Consider the following 16,244-nt stretch of genomic DNA (forward strand, 5'->3'; position numbering starts at 1 on the left):
CCCCAACTGCTGCTCTCCTATTTTAACATCTATAGTGACAACCTGTCTAGCCAGACACCACAGCGTCTCTCCAGGCTCTGTCCTGGGCCCTGCGTTCCCATGGACCCAGTGTCCAACTCTAGGGTGACGATCCTCAGATCTGTCTTTCCTGCCTCAACCTTTCTACTGACCTCCAACCTGGCCTCTCCAATGGCCTTCCACCCATCTCAAACTGGACATCCTGGAGACATCTTGAACCCAACCTCTTCCAAGATGGCTGCTCATCATCTTCCAGTCACCCAGGCTCACAAACTAGGCGTCACTGTCAACGCCTCCCTCTCCATCTCTGTTGATTCTCTCCTCTAACACGGCCACCCCTCTGGGGACTGGGATTGGGGGCGGGGGTGTCTGGCCCCTCCCCCCACTCTGCAATCCAGTGACCCCCATGGCTCCATGTCTCCACTCTGGGCGTTTTCTCTTCTCAGGCTGTCCCAGGTCGGGAGCTCTCTCCCTCCTCACTTCTGCCTCCTGGCTGCCCTGGTGCCCTTCAAGCCTGCCCTTCTGCCTCTCCTGGGACCATCTCCCACTGATCCACCATCCATCTGGTTTGGTCCTGGCTGCTTGCCTGTGGTCTCCCCTATTAGACTGGGAGCTCCTCGAGGGCAGGGACTGGCTATTGCCTTTCTTTGTATCACAGCAGCGGCTGGCACACAGTAGGTGCTTAATATGTGCTCACTGCCAAGGAACGGGGCTGGGTAGAGAAGCTGAGCTTCTCGAAGTGCCAGCTCACTGACTCACCACCAAGCCTCTGTCCAGCGCTTCCTAGGGGGCCCTCTCGGCTTTGACCCTGGAGGACACGCTCCACCTTGTAGGACTGGCTGAACACGGGTCTTGCTGATGCCAGCTCTGCTGGTCCCCACCTTGGCACTGGGCACTGTAGTGGCCTGACACAAGTCTTGCTGACTCATGGCCTGACCTCCACTGGGCACTGTGGCGCCCCCCGGTGGCCTGACACAAGTCTTGCTGACCTGGGGCCTGGTCCTGCTCTGGGCACTGTGGCGCCCCCTGGCTGCTATAAGCCAAGGGGTGATTCCAAGAGAAATTACCTTGTAGATTCCAAAGAAGCCCAGGTCGCGGACCACGGACAGGGCGCTGACACGAGGGCCCGTGGTGATTTCTCCAGCCACTTGTAAGCGGATCTTGACGATTTCTAGTGGGTTTGTGAAAATCACTTGTGAGCCTCCGGCCTGAAAGTCAAAGAGAGACACCTTGGGAAAAGCGATGCCTAAAACCTAGAGCCCCTCGCCCCTAGCTATACCAATGAAGACCCAGGCTGGCCCCAAGATGCTGGCATCCTACTGGGGTGGGGGACACAGGAGAATCAACAGGCAGTGTGTGAGAGTGTGTGTGAGTGCACATGTGTCCATGTGAGCGTGTAATGTGACTGGAGGAGGGGCACAGGATAGGACCCTGAAGGAGGCCAGGCACATCAGGCAGGGGGAACAGCCTGGCTAAGAGTTCCACTCCCATACTCTCATTCATAGCCACACGCTACCGTGAACTTCAACCTGACAGACACAGGATTACGGCCAACACAAGCAGCAGGTCCAAGGAGACCCCCTTCCCAGCCACAGCCCTGACCCATGTGAGAGGAGGAGGGAGTCCCGTCCCCAGAATGGCTGGGGTGTTAATAAGAAGGTTCTACAGGGTACAGGGGAGGGATGGAGCAGGAAAGGATGGGTGCCACCTTGGTTTCTCATCCCCAACGGGAAGCCCTGGGGGGGGGTAGACGCAGGAGGGAGGGCGCCCATCTATCAGGAATGCGCAGGGAGAGAAGCTCCATGGTGGTCAGAAAAGGCAGTTTTTAGAATTCTGCTAATCCCAGTGTTCATTCTGCCTTGTCTTTTAGAGGGAGCTTGGCCTTTCTGCAATTCCAAATGAGCGCTGACATTCTGTACTAGGCAAACGTGTTCCATGGGAAGCCCAGCCCTGTTCTTTGGCATAAAATAACCATCAAGGTAGAGTTGTGCAGCCCAAGCTGCCAAGAATTCCCAAGGTTCAGGAAGAGGTAGGAAGGTGTTTCCCACCACATCCGAGGATGAAAAGGCAAAAATTGGTTTCTGAGAGCTGTAAGAGGGCGGCCTTCCCACCAAGAAGACGCGGCAGGGTGCGGCGAGTACACACAGCCTCAGAGTCAGAGACACTGCCTGAACGCAGATGCTTACCATCAGATGAGTGATCCGGGTATAACTGCACCCTCCCTTAAGACCAACCTTTAGAATGTTCACCCTGTGTCAAGATCAAAGCTAGTTCAAGATGGCAGATCGCCGACAAACACGCCCAATGTATCTTGTGGGGACACTGCTCACTGAGATTCTGCCTCAGTCGTCTCCCTAGGACGTGAGTGGAAATGATGCCTGCAGTGGAACTGGTGGTGAGCAGTCCACTGCACTTTAATGCAAGGGGACATGCTCCTCCCTCTTTGGGACCAGGTCTGAGACTAGACAGTGTGGTGGGGGAGGCTCATCAGTGGGCTCCTTGCTTCTTCACTGGCTACTATTTAGGTCAGCTCTGTGCCAGGCACTGTATGAAGCACTTTGCAAACATTATTTCATTTGATACTTCAACAACTGTGGGAGGCAGCTGCTATTATTATCCCCATTTTACAGATGGGAAACTGAGGCAAACAGGGTTAAGTGACTTGCCCAAGGTCATACAGTTTAGTAAGTGTCTGAGGTCAGATTTGAACTCACAAAGATGAGTCTTCCTGATTCCAAGCCCAGAGCTTTATCCACAGTGCCATCTAGCTGTCATAATACTTAATAATTTCTTCATTCATTCATTCATTCATTCATTCATTCATTCATTCATTCATTCTATATTAATTCATAAAACTGCCCAGATCTTAGAACCAGAGGGCAAAGAGGAAAACAGATAGAATCTAGTGGTCACCTCTTGAAAAATATTCCAAAATGAAAACTCCCATGTATTTCATAGCTAACATATGGAGCTTTCTGTTCAAAGAACAAAACAGAGTAGACCACCCACGAGAAGCCAGAAGGACTAAATCTGGAGAAGTCCAACTGGACCACAAAAGATTTAGTGGCCACCACTCTGAAAGAGCGGAGAGCCTGGAATATGACATATTAAAAAAAAAGAAAAAGAGACAAAAGATGCAGAGTTCTAGCCAAGAAGAACTTACTCACCAAAACTGAGCTTAATCCTATAAGGGGAAAAATAGACCTTCGATGAAACTGAGGAAGCATTTCTTCCAAGCATTTCTGAGAAAAGACCAGAGCTGAGTAGAAACTTTTGATATATAAACACACAAGTGAAGAAAACAATCCAAAGGCACACGACCTGATGAGTAATCCTAAGAAACAAAACTAAGAAGAAGGGCTGATATTCTAATAGAAAAGATGGTACAAACGTCCCCTCAGTACTGTAATGTCATTAGGGATGAGGAGTCCTAGAAGGAAGAAGCCAAACAAGGCAGAGAGGTGTGTGTGTGTGTGTGTGTGTGTGTGTGTGTGTGTGTATGTGCGTGTGCATATTATTTCTTCATGGTCTGGAAAAAAAAGGAAAGGGAGGAGAAAACATTTCCTAGGGGAAAAAGGGAGAGGAAAGTTAGGAGAAATTATCTAACATTTTGTGTTCCTCTAAACACAAAACAATAGGAAATGAATGTTACACAATTACAAAGAACAGGCTTGGTCTGAAAATAGGGATGTGAGAAGACACCGGTCCCGTTCCTCTGTACAGGGGAAGGGTCCATGGGCATGGAACACTGCATATCATGTTAAGATTTTTTTCTTAATGTACTGATCAATTTCGCTGATTTTCTCCCTTTTACTCATCTTTTAATTTTTATTTAAAAATGTCATTTTCAGGAATAGCAGAAGGAAAGGGATAGAAACAGCAGGAAATCCAGGCGATGTAAAAAGAACACATACATATGTAAAAAAAAAAGTGTATTTTTAAAAAGAAGAGCCATAGGAGGAAATGAAAGGGATTGGAGCTGGCTATCTCATTTTTAAAAAGGCTCTGTACTGTCTTTGGACATCCTCCCTGGAAGTCCTGCTGATGCTGCTGGGACGCCATGTGGGTGTCCCCATGGCTGGGCAGCATAAGACCTGTGAGTGCATGGCTGTGTCCCAAGGTCCATCACACAACCTTCCTCGGCCATGATACCTCACTGATGGGTCTATCATGCTCTCATCAGCTCTTCACCAAAGTGAATTCAGGGCAAAGCATTTGTCTCCTGATAACCCAAATCTGTGTGTTCTAAATTTTGGGAACATGACACCAGCTTTAAGCCATTCACCCAAGATCCGCTCCAGAGCTCACTCTAGGACCTCAGTAAAATGAGCTGGAGAAGGAGAAGGGCAAACCGAGGAACCCCAAATGGGGTCACAAAGAACTGGACGGGACGGAAATGACAGAATGATGACCACAACAAAAGCTACCAAGGGCGGATCTCCGAGGGGGGACACTGAGGAACACGTCTGAGCCGTCAACTCTCCCCTGGTGGGATGGTTTGCCTCAGGAGCTGGTGAGACGCCCTCCTGAGAGACAGTCTGCTGGGAAGCAAGCAGTGACCGAGCGGTGCCTTTAAGAGCCAAACGCAACGTGGGCGAGCTTTGCTCCCCGAGTAGGCTCTGGAGCAGTAAAAAGGAAGAGGGTGAGAAGAAACATCTTGCTCCTTTGACCTCTCTTAGGGACTATCTCACGATGAAAGAAGAGAACTCTATGAAGCTTCTGTAAGCAACTGGGAGCTTACAGTAATTCTGCAGAGACCGTTCCTTGGGATGGCTGAAGAAAGGACCAGAGCAACTTTTTTCTGGGAGAATCGATCTTTTTTTTTTTTTAGTGAGGGAATTGGGGTTAAGTGACTTGCCCAGGGTCACACAGCTAGTTAAGTGTCAAGTGTCTAAGGTTGGATTTGAACTCAGATTCTCCTGACTCCAAGGCAGGAGCTCCATCCACTGAGCCACTGAGCTACCCCTTGGGAGAATCAATCCTCCTCCTACTTTAAGGAAGAAAGGATATGAAGACAGTCCTAGAATGAGCTTCAAACAGAAGGAAAGTCACCTGCTGTTATGGTGAGGCTCTGAGGTGATGGGCAATTACCTTTCTCAGAGCCAAAATATTGTTAAGTAAGAATCTGTCTTTGTTTTCTTAGCTAACAAACTATGTATTCAGTATTTAACCATTAAAGGACTTAACAGAGAATTATAAGTAGATACTATTGGAAAAGAGCTTTCTCCAGGTTATTTAGTAAATATTATTTAATAAATTCAGGTGGGGGCAGCTAGGTGGTGCAGTGAGTAGAGCTCTGGCCTTGGAAGACCTGAGTTCAAATCTGACCTCAGACACTTGCTAGCTGTGTGACCCTGGGCAAGTCATGCAACCTGACTGCCTCACCAAAAAGTAAATAAACAAACAAACAAATAAATAAATTCAGGTGGGAGTTTGAGGCAAGTGATGAATGATACAAGCTGCAATTTTAAAATGAGTAACAAAATGTCCAGCTTTGCCTCTGGATTGTCCCAATGCTTGGGATATGAGGCAGTCCAGTAGCAGGCTAAATAAAGGGAGATCTCCATGTGAGTGAGCCTTGCTCCCTCGGGGGCTGCCAAGGCCAGTGGTTCTCAGGGAGGACCTAGTACTTCCTGGTCAGCACAGAGTCCTAGCTCTCCAGGAGGCCAGCCCTAGGAGCTGGGGGCTCCCGGCACATCTCCACAACCAGCCCTCCAACAGCCACAAATGGGCTCTTTTTTTCTGCTGGCTTTCCCTTCACAGGGAAATAAGAGCCTACTTCAAACACCTGGCCGGAGGCAAGATGCTTCTTTCCTGGCCTCTGGGATGATACCTCCGAGAGCCAGTCTTGGAAACAAAGCAGGCCATTCCACTGTCAACATGCCAGGGCACTGGTGGTGACGGGGGGGGGGGGGTCTCATTCTGTTTTAAAGTAAACGTGCTGAACATGACAGTAACGCAATCAGCCATTTCATTCTGGATTCACACGGCAGATACTTCAAGCTACTTAAAAAATTAAGTGGCAAATGTATATGAAGAATATGGATCTTGATATTTTAATTATGCTCAATTGAATGTACTCAGATTTAAAGTGCTTTCCTAAGTGACATGTGCTAAGAATATCTAATTACACACTGACATTCTGAAATGTGTCCTTGCACATGTCAAAAATAGATGAATATAAAGTTATGGAATATGACTAATTTTTAAAAACTAAGAGCCCAACACGATTACCGGACAAATCATGGCCTAATTCCAGATAAAACGTGGCATTTTATCCTTGGGGTGAATGCGCAAGCACGGTCAGTATCTGGTGATTGATGACGATGAATGAGACAGTTAGCACCTATGCCAGGCACCATGGAATCAAATTGGAGGCATACTGAACGCTAGTAAGACAGCCCCCTGCCCACCAAAGAGCAGAGATTCCAGTGGGGAAGCATGTGGCTCATTACACAGCCCCGGCTTCTCAGGGAGAGGGGGGGGATTTAACATGAGGATGAGGATGGCTGGAGGGCAGGGGCCCAGTGGGGAGACGGCTGAGATGTAACATCCAAAGTCTGGCCAGCCCTCTCTGGAGAAGGCAAGAAGATGCCACGGCCACATCAGTGGCTAAGGCCGGCCCGAAGCCTGCCACCCAGAGCCAGGAGGACCATCGCCTCAGCTAGGAGGTCAGACCCAAGGAAACACAAAGAGCCCGGTGTCCCGGGGGGAAGGAAGGCATGCCCCAGTGCTGGGAGACCAGAACCTGCCACTAGCCTCGCCTCACCCGGCTCAATGACAGTCAACACACTCTTGCAGCCCCTCTCTCTTCAGGAGCCTCGCCAAGAAACCAAAGTGGAGCAGGCTTGATTGACGTCAGTAAAGCAATTAAGTGAGAGAGCCATCAGCTCTGTTAACGCTCTGGCTATTTCACTGCTCCTCTCAGTACCACTTAATGACTTACAGACCCTTCCATGGCTCAGGTATTTGAGCTGGGGGAAAGTGGGACCTCATCACTCTTCCCACTTCCACATCCTAATCAATCCCTTGTGAGTTAACTCAACAGCCAGAGCGGTGACTCGGGTTTGAACAGCACTGTCTCTTCCCAAGGGGGAGGAAGAAAGCACAAAAGAAGTGTTGGGATGGCCAGAGACCTCGGGTCTGGACCCAGGCCTGGCCCTAATGTGGTACACGCCCTTGGCCAAGTCACTGCACGAGTGTGGGCCTCAGCTTCCCTATTTATGAAATGGGTCCTTTCCAGTGCTAAAATTCCACAAGTCTGCATCTAGATTTTGCTGCAGCTTTTAAAAAACAAAAAAGCACAGAATACCCCAAGTTCATCTAGCAGTATGCTTCATCGTCTACTAGATACTAGCTCTCAGACGGAATTTTCTTATTTGTCTTCAGTCCCAGGAGGGAAAACTTCCTGGCCCCAGCCCTGACCCTCAGCTCAGGCTCTCCGAGGCAGCCTCCAGACCTTGACAGAGCACCCAGAATGTGCCAAGGATCCTGCTCCAGGCCAGTGCCCGGGACACACAAATAAAACATGTGTTTCCCTGGAGCTGATAACACACAGGAGGAGGCCAAGGCCCAGAGATTACCGTGAAACACCAGCAAGTCTAGAAGGCGCACAAGACCAAGCCTGGCATCCCACAGGATATCATAGCATCTCAGCCCCAACCTGGCCTGGGCCCAAGTGGCCACCTCGTCCAGCTGTTTGAGGCAACAGAAAATGCCTGCTTAGAACACTGGCTGACCCCCTTGTTAGGAGAGATGCGCCGTCTCTGGGATGAACAGAGATGTTCGCTATGAGAGGAACACAATGGAGGAGACGGATGGTATCCAAGTACACCAGAGAGCAGGATTCGCAGAGGACCTCTGAGTAGAGGCTGCTAATACATGAGCAGGAGGAAACACGGCCTTCGGAAGGGGTCTGGACAGTCCTGGACGGGGAGTGTCTGTGGTGCAGAGGTGAGGTCTCTGATCTCTTTGTCAACAACGTGGAGTGACGCCTGGCTCGTGTGGGAACGGTGATATGAACGTAGAGAAACAGCTTTGAGGGCACCAAAGAGAGGGAGGGCTGTGTCTGGCCCAGTGGACCTCTATGCAAACTATGATCTCTGGTTTTTCTCCAACCGACTTTAAGAAGCCAGAGTTTCTCCAGTGTGGCAGCGCATGGCTCGTCTGGACCCAGCCGTTCGCCTGCTGTCTCCCGCAAGAGACCGGGAGCCACTTGAAGGCAAGCTGACCCTTTCTTGGGCTGTTCAGGAATTAGCACAGTGCTCGGCACAGAGCAGGCACTCAATAAGAGAGGGCTGAAGAGGAGAAGTCATGGGAGTACTGATAGGACCCATGGGGCTGGCCCTGAAGGCTCCTTGGCTGCTCTTCAGCGCCCCCCAGAGGTGGAGAGAAGGCACTGACGGGCAGCTGACCTCCCCAGAGGGGCTCCGTCTCCCCGGAGGTCTGCATGGACTCATCAGGTCTCCTCACTGAGCTTCTGGCATTCTCTAGGTCAGGCCAGTGTGGGGCTGGGACACACGGGGCACGCTGAGGGGAAGAAAGGCGCCAGCCTGTGTTGGGCTGAGAAGGTTCCCGACGCAAAAGTGCTCAAGATGGCGGCAGGTTCTCATTAAGCTACCACTTGCTCACAAAGATTGCAGAAGACAACAAGCCCTCATCAGCCCTAAAATTCAACCAAGGAGGAATTCAATTTCCTAAAGCCTTGCTATCGCCCATCATAAATCCCAGTGATTTTCCATGCCACAGGAGCAAAGACCTCATAGAATCACCGTAATGAGCTCAGCCTAAAGAAAGAGTTCACATTTACGTGATCCAAAGCGGGGTGTGTGGGCTTCGCGGGCAGACCTTCAGGGCACAGGCCTCCTCCTCGTTGCCCCCCAAGGCCTGTGGGCCAACGTATGGATTTTCTCTCCAATTTGTTCTGACTCAATCCCAAATCTCAAGACATTTCAAAGTTAAAGGATGTGCAGTTTGGAGTACGTTCAAGAACAAAAGGGCATCTGGTTTTCCACAGGGGATGATCCCCTTACAAATTCAAAGTGGGGGCAAAAAGCGGTTATCGAGAACAGTCGGGGACAGACGGGGGGCGCTCCCCACTGGCTCCGGTTAAACCAAAGCCGGGTCCCGTCTGGTCACCATGCCGACCTGCTGTGTCTGCAATCTTCAGGTCTCCAATGCCAGCACTGTTAACTATCAGGAGCCAAGGACTGAGGGCCCACAGGACCACACGAGGAAGGCTTAAGGCATTCTGCGGAAGACAGACCGCTGACACGGAGATTCTTGCTTCAGCACCAGCACAGGGGCTTCAATGCTGGTCTGTACCAATGTGTGACGGCCTCATACCCGTGAAAGGACAGCTCCACGCACAAAGGGCTGCTCTGTTGGCCAGACCCGAATGGGGGCTGTCCTGGCATCTGGATCACGACATTCGTAACCTCCTCAATGAGGTGGGCGTGCAGTGGACATGGACTCAGGAAAACCCGAGTGTGAATCTGGCCTCGGCTGCTTCCTTGCTCTGTGACTCTGGGCAAGTGACTTAGCTTCTCCTGGCCTCACGAGTCACCTCCTTCCCTGGGTGCTCGCAAAGTGCCTGGCACACAGCAGGAGCTGTCGTGTGAGCCTAGTTTCCTCAACTTTACCCCTAAAACCTGTCTCGCAGAGCTGTTGTGATGGTTTGTCAGAAGATGCTTATAGCACAGCAAGCACATGGCATGGAAAAGGAGGAGGAGGGAAGAGGAGGGGGAGAAGAGGGAGGGGGAGGGGGAGGGGGAGGCTCCCTATCTAGAGGCCTGGAAGAGATGGTGGCCAGCCTTCACTAAGAGCACTGCTTTGTTACAAAATCAGGCCTTTAAAAGAGTGGGCTTGTCGAGGCAGCTAGGAGGTGCAGTGGACAGAGAACTGGCCCTGGAGTCAGGAGGATCTGAGTTCAAATCTGGCCTTAGACACATAATACTTACTAGTTGTGTGACTCTGGGCAAGTCACTGAAGCACAACTGCCTCACCACCACCACCACCAACAAAAAAATAGAGTGGGCTTGACTCTCACCCCCCCCAGACTGGCCTTTCCCGTGGGGTGAGGGGCAGCTCACTTCTGAGGCTGGGGCACAGTCCCAGGAAGGGATGCTACAACACTGCTTTTCTCCCCCAGGACAAGGGCCACGCCCTGCAGAATCTTCACCCAAAGCAGCACCTCTACCTAGAATGGCAGGGCCTGGCTTCACACACCTTCACGAAAGGAAAGTCACTCTCAGGGCACATTCGTGGCCAAAATTTGGAGCCGAAGCTCCTAATTAGTTTTCTACTCCAAAGACCAAGAGGGTCTCCTCTTGCATCCAGGCGGCCAGTGTCCTGACAGCTCCCTTGAGGACAGTGGCCCTGCCTCGGGCTGCCCTATGAGTCTGAAATGCCCAGAGCCTACTCCCCCGGGGGGTGGGGGTGGACGGCCCCCACAAGCCCCGCTGCGGCTTCCCCAGCCTCTCCTTCCAGCAGGTCAAAGGCGCCCTCTTTTCCCCAGAGGTCTCCAGGGAGCTGTAACAGGTCAGTGATCAAACGCTGTGAGCAGTGAAGCAGGGGAAAGCTAAACGTGCCACGTTTCTGCCTCACTGAAACGGCCCATGATGTGACAAAAGGGAGACAGATAAGGGGCAGCATCCTGTCCGCACAGCCATGAGCTGTGCCTACACCCCCAGCCTCTGCCCTGGAGGGGGGTTGAGAAAAAGTGAGTTGCGGGGGGCAACCTCATCTCTAAAGGAGATGCTCTGTACTTCGGCAGAGCACCCCATCTTTCTGCAGCACCGGCCAGCAACAAGAGGGACAGGGCTGGGGACCTCGGGGCGGGTGGCTGCGTTACAGCCACTTAGAACACACCATGCAGTGAGCCGGGACATGCCAGGCGCCCCGCCCAGAGCTCGGAGGGCAGGGGAGCTCCCTCCTGCAGACGCAAAGGTGGCCAGAGCGTGGGCACATGCAGAACAACCCCAGGCCTGAGGCGGCGACAGCGCAGACACGGGACGCACACAGCAGGCAAGAAGGCCAGAGTGTTTACCGGTCTCCAGCAGGAGCGGCTGGCGCTGTCCTATGGGCCGGCCTGCAGTTAAACACAACACCTTAGTCCGCGAAAGTACAAGGGGAAGGAGGATCCGCCAGAGCCCGGCACGAGTACTCACACAGCCGCCAGCGAGGATTTCTGCTGCCAGGGGGATGGAGCCATCTTTGCGTTCGAACTTGTCGCGGACAAAGTCATTGACCTAAAAGACAGGAGGGCAGAGAACGTGAGCAGCACACCTCAGCAGATCCCCGGCGGACACGCACGGCGGTACTCTGAACACTCACCGTGAGCTTGATGGCCTTCTCCGGGGCGACCCCCAACAACTGCGGCACCAGACCTGCAGGTCAAAGAGCACAGGCACGGTCAGAAAGGAGGCATGCCCCAGCCGCTCACTGCCCGCCCGCCTGGGAGCCGCCTCGCATTCAGGGCTGCACACGGCCACCGCTCCCTCATTCCACAGACCACTCCCCTGCTGGCAAAGGGCTCATGCTGGAGCTAAAAGGCCAGAATGCCAGGGAATGCACTAGACTCCAGCCTTTGAGGACAAAAGGCCTGGGTTCAAATCCTGCGCCTGCTACCTGCCACCTGTGTGACTGTGGACCAGTCCCTGGGCCTCAGTTTCCACATTTAAGAGATGAGGAGAAGCCTTTCAGCCCTACTGCTGCTGCCCTAGAAGATGCAATGAACCAGCTGAGAGCTTCTCGCTTTCTGTCATCTCTGACCAAAGGGACGACGGCTAAGCCAGCCTCTGCGTGCTGCAGGCAGCAAGGTCCCCATCGAAGCCGTCAGGTACCGGTCGGCCCAACACAAACCCCTAAAGCTGATCGGCGGACAGGTAGGTGATTCAGACCCCGGAATCACCAAACTGAGCAGCCTGGTGTTTGGACTCCACACCGGACAGGAGCTTTGGGGAAAACCAGGGAGCAGCGTGGCAGAGAGGAGGGTCAGACCGAGATCCGACACCACGTGCCCGGGCCACCGGCTCCAAACGGATACTCACTCTGGACACACAAGGACAGACAGACACACACACACACACACACACACACACACACACGTAAAATTACACATAAATTCACAGATACAGACACCCTGCACAACTACACAGAGAGGGAAAATTCATTTGTTTCTGACATCGCTGCAGCTTGCCCTGGTCTTCCTCCCCTCCACTTCTCAGGAGAGCAACCCTGTATTCTAGATAACAAATAGAAAACAAAAAACTTAAAAAAAACCTGGCACAGCTGCTGGAAAACATCTGGCATGTTAATGGGCCGCTGGACCAAGGCAGCTCGGGGGCACCTTCTGCCGCTGCCTTTCAGGCACCGTCCTCCTTCATCAGATCGGAATCTCCCTGAGATCAAGGATGGTCTTCCTTGTTCTTATCTGTATGCCCAGCACTCAGCACAGCACCTGGCACACCTGCCTACAAGCCTCTTCGCCGTGCCAGGCTCTATCAGTCCCGCGCCTTCCCTCTGCCAGGAGGAAAGATGGTGGCCACTCTATGGATGCTCCACGTCCTCCCGCAGCAGCGCCACTACTGTGCCCCAGGGCTGCCGGCATGCTGAGGGCTCAGCTGGGGCCCTGAGGTGGCCCCGAAGAGCGTGGGAGCCCCCCGCCCCGCGGCACTGACTGTACACAAGCCCGGAGGGAGCCCAGGTCCTTAGCTCTGCCCTGGGGAACGATGGGCCCGTCCCTGGACATGGCCACTGTGCTGCCCCCGCCACCCACTGCAAAGCTGTGGCTCTCATCTGGATTCCCACCACAGGCGCCACGTGCATGACGGTGACCATCTGTCCTTTCTCTTACAAGCCTAGGAGGGTCAGGGGAGCAGCCTGGCCTCAGCTGGTACGGTTCAGCAGCCCCCTCCTCCCTGCAGGCTTCCGAGGCAGCCTTGGGCCTCGTTTCCTACAATCATTCACACGGGGGGGCTCTCCAGAGGGGCCATCTACCTGCCTGTCAAGGAGCAGGTCGGTGGAGTCAGACCCAGGCCACAGACTGAACAAATAAGCCCCTAAGAAAAAAGAGGCCCTTCCCAGGCCACTCTATCTTTAAAGCCAGAGCACTTTCTGAAGACAAAAGGCTGCACTGTGGTCTCCACGCTGTCTGGTGACTCAGGCCTGTCCACAAGGGAGGGAGGGAGGGCAGGCTGGGCCCAGCGCTGGCCAAGGCCTCCCACAGGATGAAAGGAATTGGAGAAAAGAAACAGCACTAAATGTGGCAGGGAGATCTTGGGAACACAGGAAGCGCCAGGCCTGCTCCTGAGCAGAAAGCCGCCTCTTAGGAACTCAGCCCCCACTCACTGACGAGCGAGCATCTCCAGGAGATCGGTCAGACCCGCGGGGTCCCCTGCCCAGGCTCCCTCTGTCCGCAGGACAGGTGGGCGTCTGCCAGGCCGTCTGGGGAAGCCAGAGGGTGCCTGGCGCATCGCAGGCCCCCAAAGGCTGGACCCGCAAGCGGGTGACGCCGGGGCTCTCAGGGCTGAGGTGAACAAGGGTCAGGCTGACAAAACGCCATTTTAGAACGCGTGAGGAGCCTCTGACGAGGGAGGCCCTGGCAGGGACACGGAGCCCCAGGCCCTCAGGAGAGCCAGCCATCAGCTGGTCAGTCTGAAGGCCACAAGGAGCGGGGAGATACCAGGATGGTGGCCGAGCCTCCCCACAACCATGGGTGTTTTCATTAGAACGGGAACTTCTGGAGGGCAGGGGTCCGGGCTTTGCCTTTCTTTGTGTGCCAGTGCTTAACTGATGCTTGACTGACCGACTGATGCGGCGAGGGCGAGAAGCGGCAGAGGGGCAGGAGACGTGGATATGTTGGGAGGTGCCAACACTATGAGCTGGACCCCCAACTGGGAGAACTTGGTACCAAGGATGCCACCGCCTGTTCAGTGGTGAGGCGAGCATAGGCAGGCACTGCCCAGGGTCAGTTCATCTGTATGCTTCCCCGTTGGGGACGGAGGCAGTGACCCTGGCTGGAGAGGCACCATTGTCAATCACCCGGGGTCAAAGACCTTCCAGAAGGAGGCACAGAGGAGGGAAGATCAAAAGAGCTTTGAAGAGGGGGAGGGGGCCTCCCTGAAGAGCGGTAGCCTTGTTCTGAAGGGAAACGGTTCCACAAAGAGCCAACGCGGCCTTGTCAGGTGAGGGCCAGGGGACAGCAGGGGGCAGGAGAGGCCGGTCCAAGGGGGGCTTTCAGGGGGCCACGCGATGCTGCGTTTTCTGGTGCCCAGCAGAATCCCAAACTGCTGCAGTCAGGGCTCGGCTTAAAAAGCAAAAACAACCAAGCCTCTCAATGCTGCTGCTGTTCAGCCCGCGAGCTCCAGAAGCCGAAGCCAAGGGCGTGGTCGGCAACACCTCTGCGGTCACCTGGGTCTTCCAGACGTGGTCCTAGATGGGGACTTGTGAGCCAGGGAAGCGTGGGCACAGTGACTGGCCAGGGTCCCCCGGAGGGTCCATTCAAGTCGGAGGCCTTGGAAAGAAGGGCCTGGGTGAGGCCGGCTCAGGACAGCAGACAAAGGAGGGGCGGCCCGTGTCTGATCAGGGAAAACGTGAGGACGCACCAGGCAGGATGCTGACAGCCAGACCGTCACCACAGTGACGCCAATCCCGACTGGGAATGTGCTCAAACTGACCCGCTCCCGATGATCTGACGGGCGCCCCTCATTTTACAGATGGGGACACAGGCCTGGAGACTGCTTAAACTCAGCACGTCAAAACTGAACTCATTCTCTTTGCCCCGATGCCTTTCCCCCTTCCTAACTATTACTGCTGAGCAGCGCAATCCCCCCGTCACCCTGGACTCTTTACTCGCCCATCAGCCACATCTAGTCTGTCACCAGGTCCCACACTTATGGGACATCTCTCGTGGGTTTCTGCTTCGCCGTGGGTTTTCATTTGACATGTCTCTCGGGGGTTTCTGCTTCGACACATCCCTCGTGGGTTTCCCCTTCAACACACACGTCTCTCATGGGTTTCAGCTTTGACGTGTCTCTTGTGGGTTTTCCTTGGACACTTCTCTTGTGGGTTTCCCCTTCCACGCACACACACTTCTCTCGTGGGTTTCTCCTTCCACACACACACACTTCTCTCATGGGTTTCCCCTTTCACACACACACCTCTCAAGGGTTTCCCCTTCAACACACATGTCTCTTGTGGGTCTCGCCTTCAACACACATATGTCTCTCATGGGTTTCAGCTTTGACATGTCTCTTGTGGGTTTTCCTTGGACGCTTCTCTCGTGGGTTTCCCCTTCCACACACACACACACACACACACAACACCTCTTGTGGGATTCCCCTTCCACACACACACACTTCTCTCGTGGGTTTCCTCTTCCACACACACATTTCTCAAGGGTTTCCCCTCCCACACACACACCTCTTGTGGGTCTCTGCTTCAACACAAATCTCATGGGTTTCTCCTTCAAGACATCTGTCTCCAGTGTGCACCCCCCCAGCCCCAGCCCTGTCCCCCTCCCTGCTTCAGACCCTCCTCACCTCACACGTGGCCACTGCAATAGATGGTGGGGTGGGGGTGGGGGTGGGGTCTGCCTGCCTCCAGTCTTTAACTACCCCAGTCCCTCCTCCTTTCAGCTACCAAAGTGATTTTCCTCAAGCCCTGGTCTGACCAAGTTACCCCGCTCCCTCCCCAGCCAAATAAACTCCCGTGGCTGCTCGGGGCCCACTGCATCCTTCAAAGTCCTCCACCACCTAGGGCGCCCCTGCCCCCACCGCCCTCCCCGCCATTCCATCTCTCAGCCACACTTGTTTCCTCCAGTGTCCTCCATGCCTGGAATGTGCTCCCTCCTCCTTTCCCAGGACTCCAGACCTCCTGGGGTCCTTCAAGTCCCACTAAAGCTCCACCTTCTAGAGGAAGCCTCTCCCACCCAGCCCCTCCTTAATCCTAAGGCCCTTCCTCTGCATTGGTGACTGCCGCCCGGCCCCACTCAGATCTCGTCTGTAAGGTTGGGCAGTGTCTGCCTGGCCTTTCTTCATGTCCCCAGCCCTGAGCCCAGTGCCTGGCACACAGTAGGCACTTAATAAATGCTTACTGATGGCACCAGGTGAGGAACAGGCTGGGGTGAAGTCTGCCCAGGCAGGTCCTATGCTGCTGTTGGCCAATGCAGCCGGGGGACCAGGGCAGAGACCCCAGGGAAGGGGGCTCCTCCATGCTCTGGACCC

The 16,244-nt window shown here is 53.8% G+C and overlaps 1 protein-coding gene across 4 annotated transcripts in view; it reads right to left on the reverse strand.

The window, feature by feature from the left end:
- SLC25A13 (solute carrier family 25 member 13) overlaps positions 1-16,244 on the reverse strand; it is an 83,746-nt gene that overhangs the window by 14,279 nt on the left and 53,223 nt on the right. For all 4 annotated transcript variants that reach the window (XR_013485034.1, XM_020999968.2, XM_020999970.2 and 1 more), the window contains 3 exons: positions 11,353-11,405; positions 11,187-11,267; positions 1,086-1,226 (listed from right to left, as the gene is read on the reverse strand). Coding sequence is in view for 3 of the 4 variants with exons in the window: in XM_020999968.2 (XP_020855627.1) it covers positions 1,086-1,226; positions 11,187-11,267; positions 11,353-11,405 (275 nt within the window). In the remaining variant the exon portion in view is untranslated. The remainder of the gene's footprint in view (positions 1-1,085; positions 1,227-11,186; positions 11,268-11,352; positions 11,406-16,244) is intronic.

The sequence above is a fragment of the Phascolarctos cinereus genome, unplaced genomic scaffold (assembly GCF_003287225.1).
Source record: "Phascolarctos cinereus isolate Bilbo 61053 unplaced genomic scaffold, phaCin_HiC Scaffold_1;HRSCAF=81, whole genome shotgun sequence".
Lineage (NCBI taxonomy): Eukaryota > Metazoa > Chordata > Mammalia > Diprotodontia > Phascolarctidae > Phascolarctos > Phascolarctos cinereus.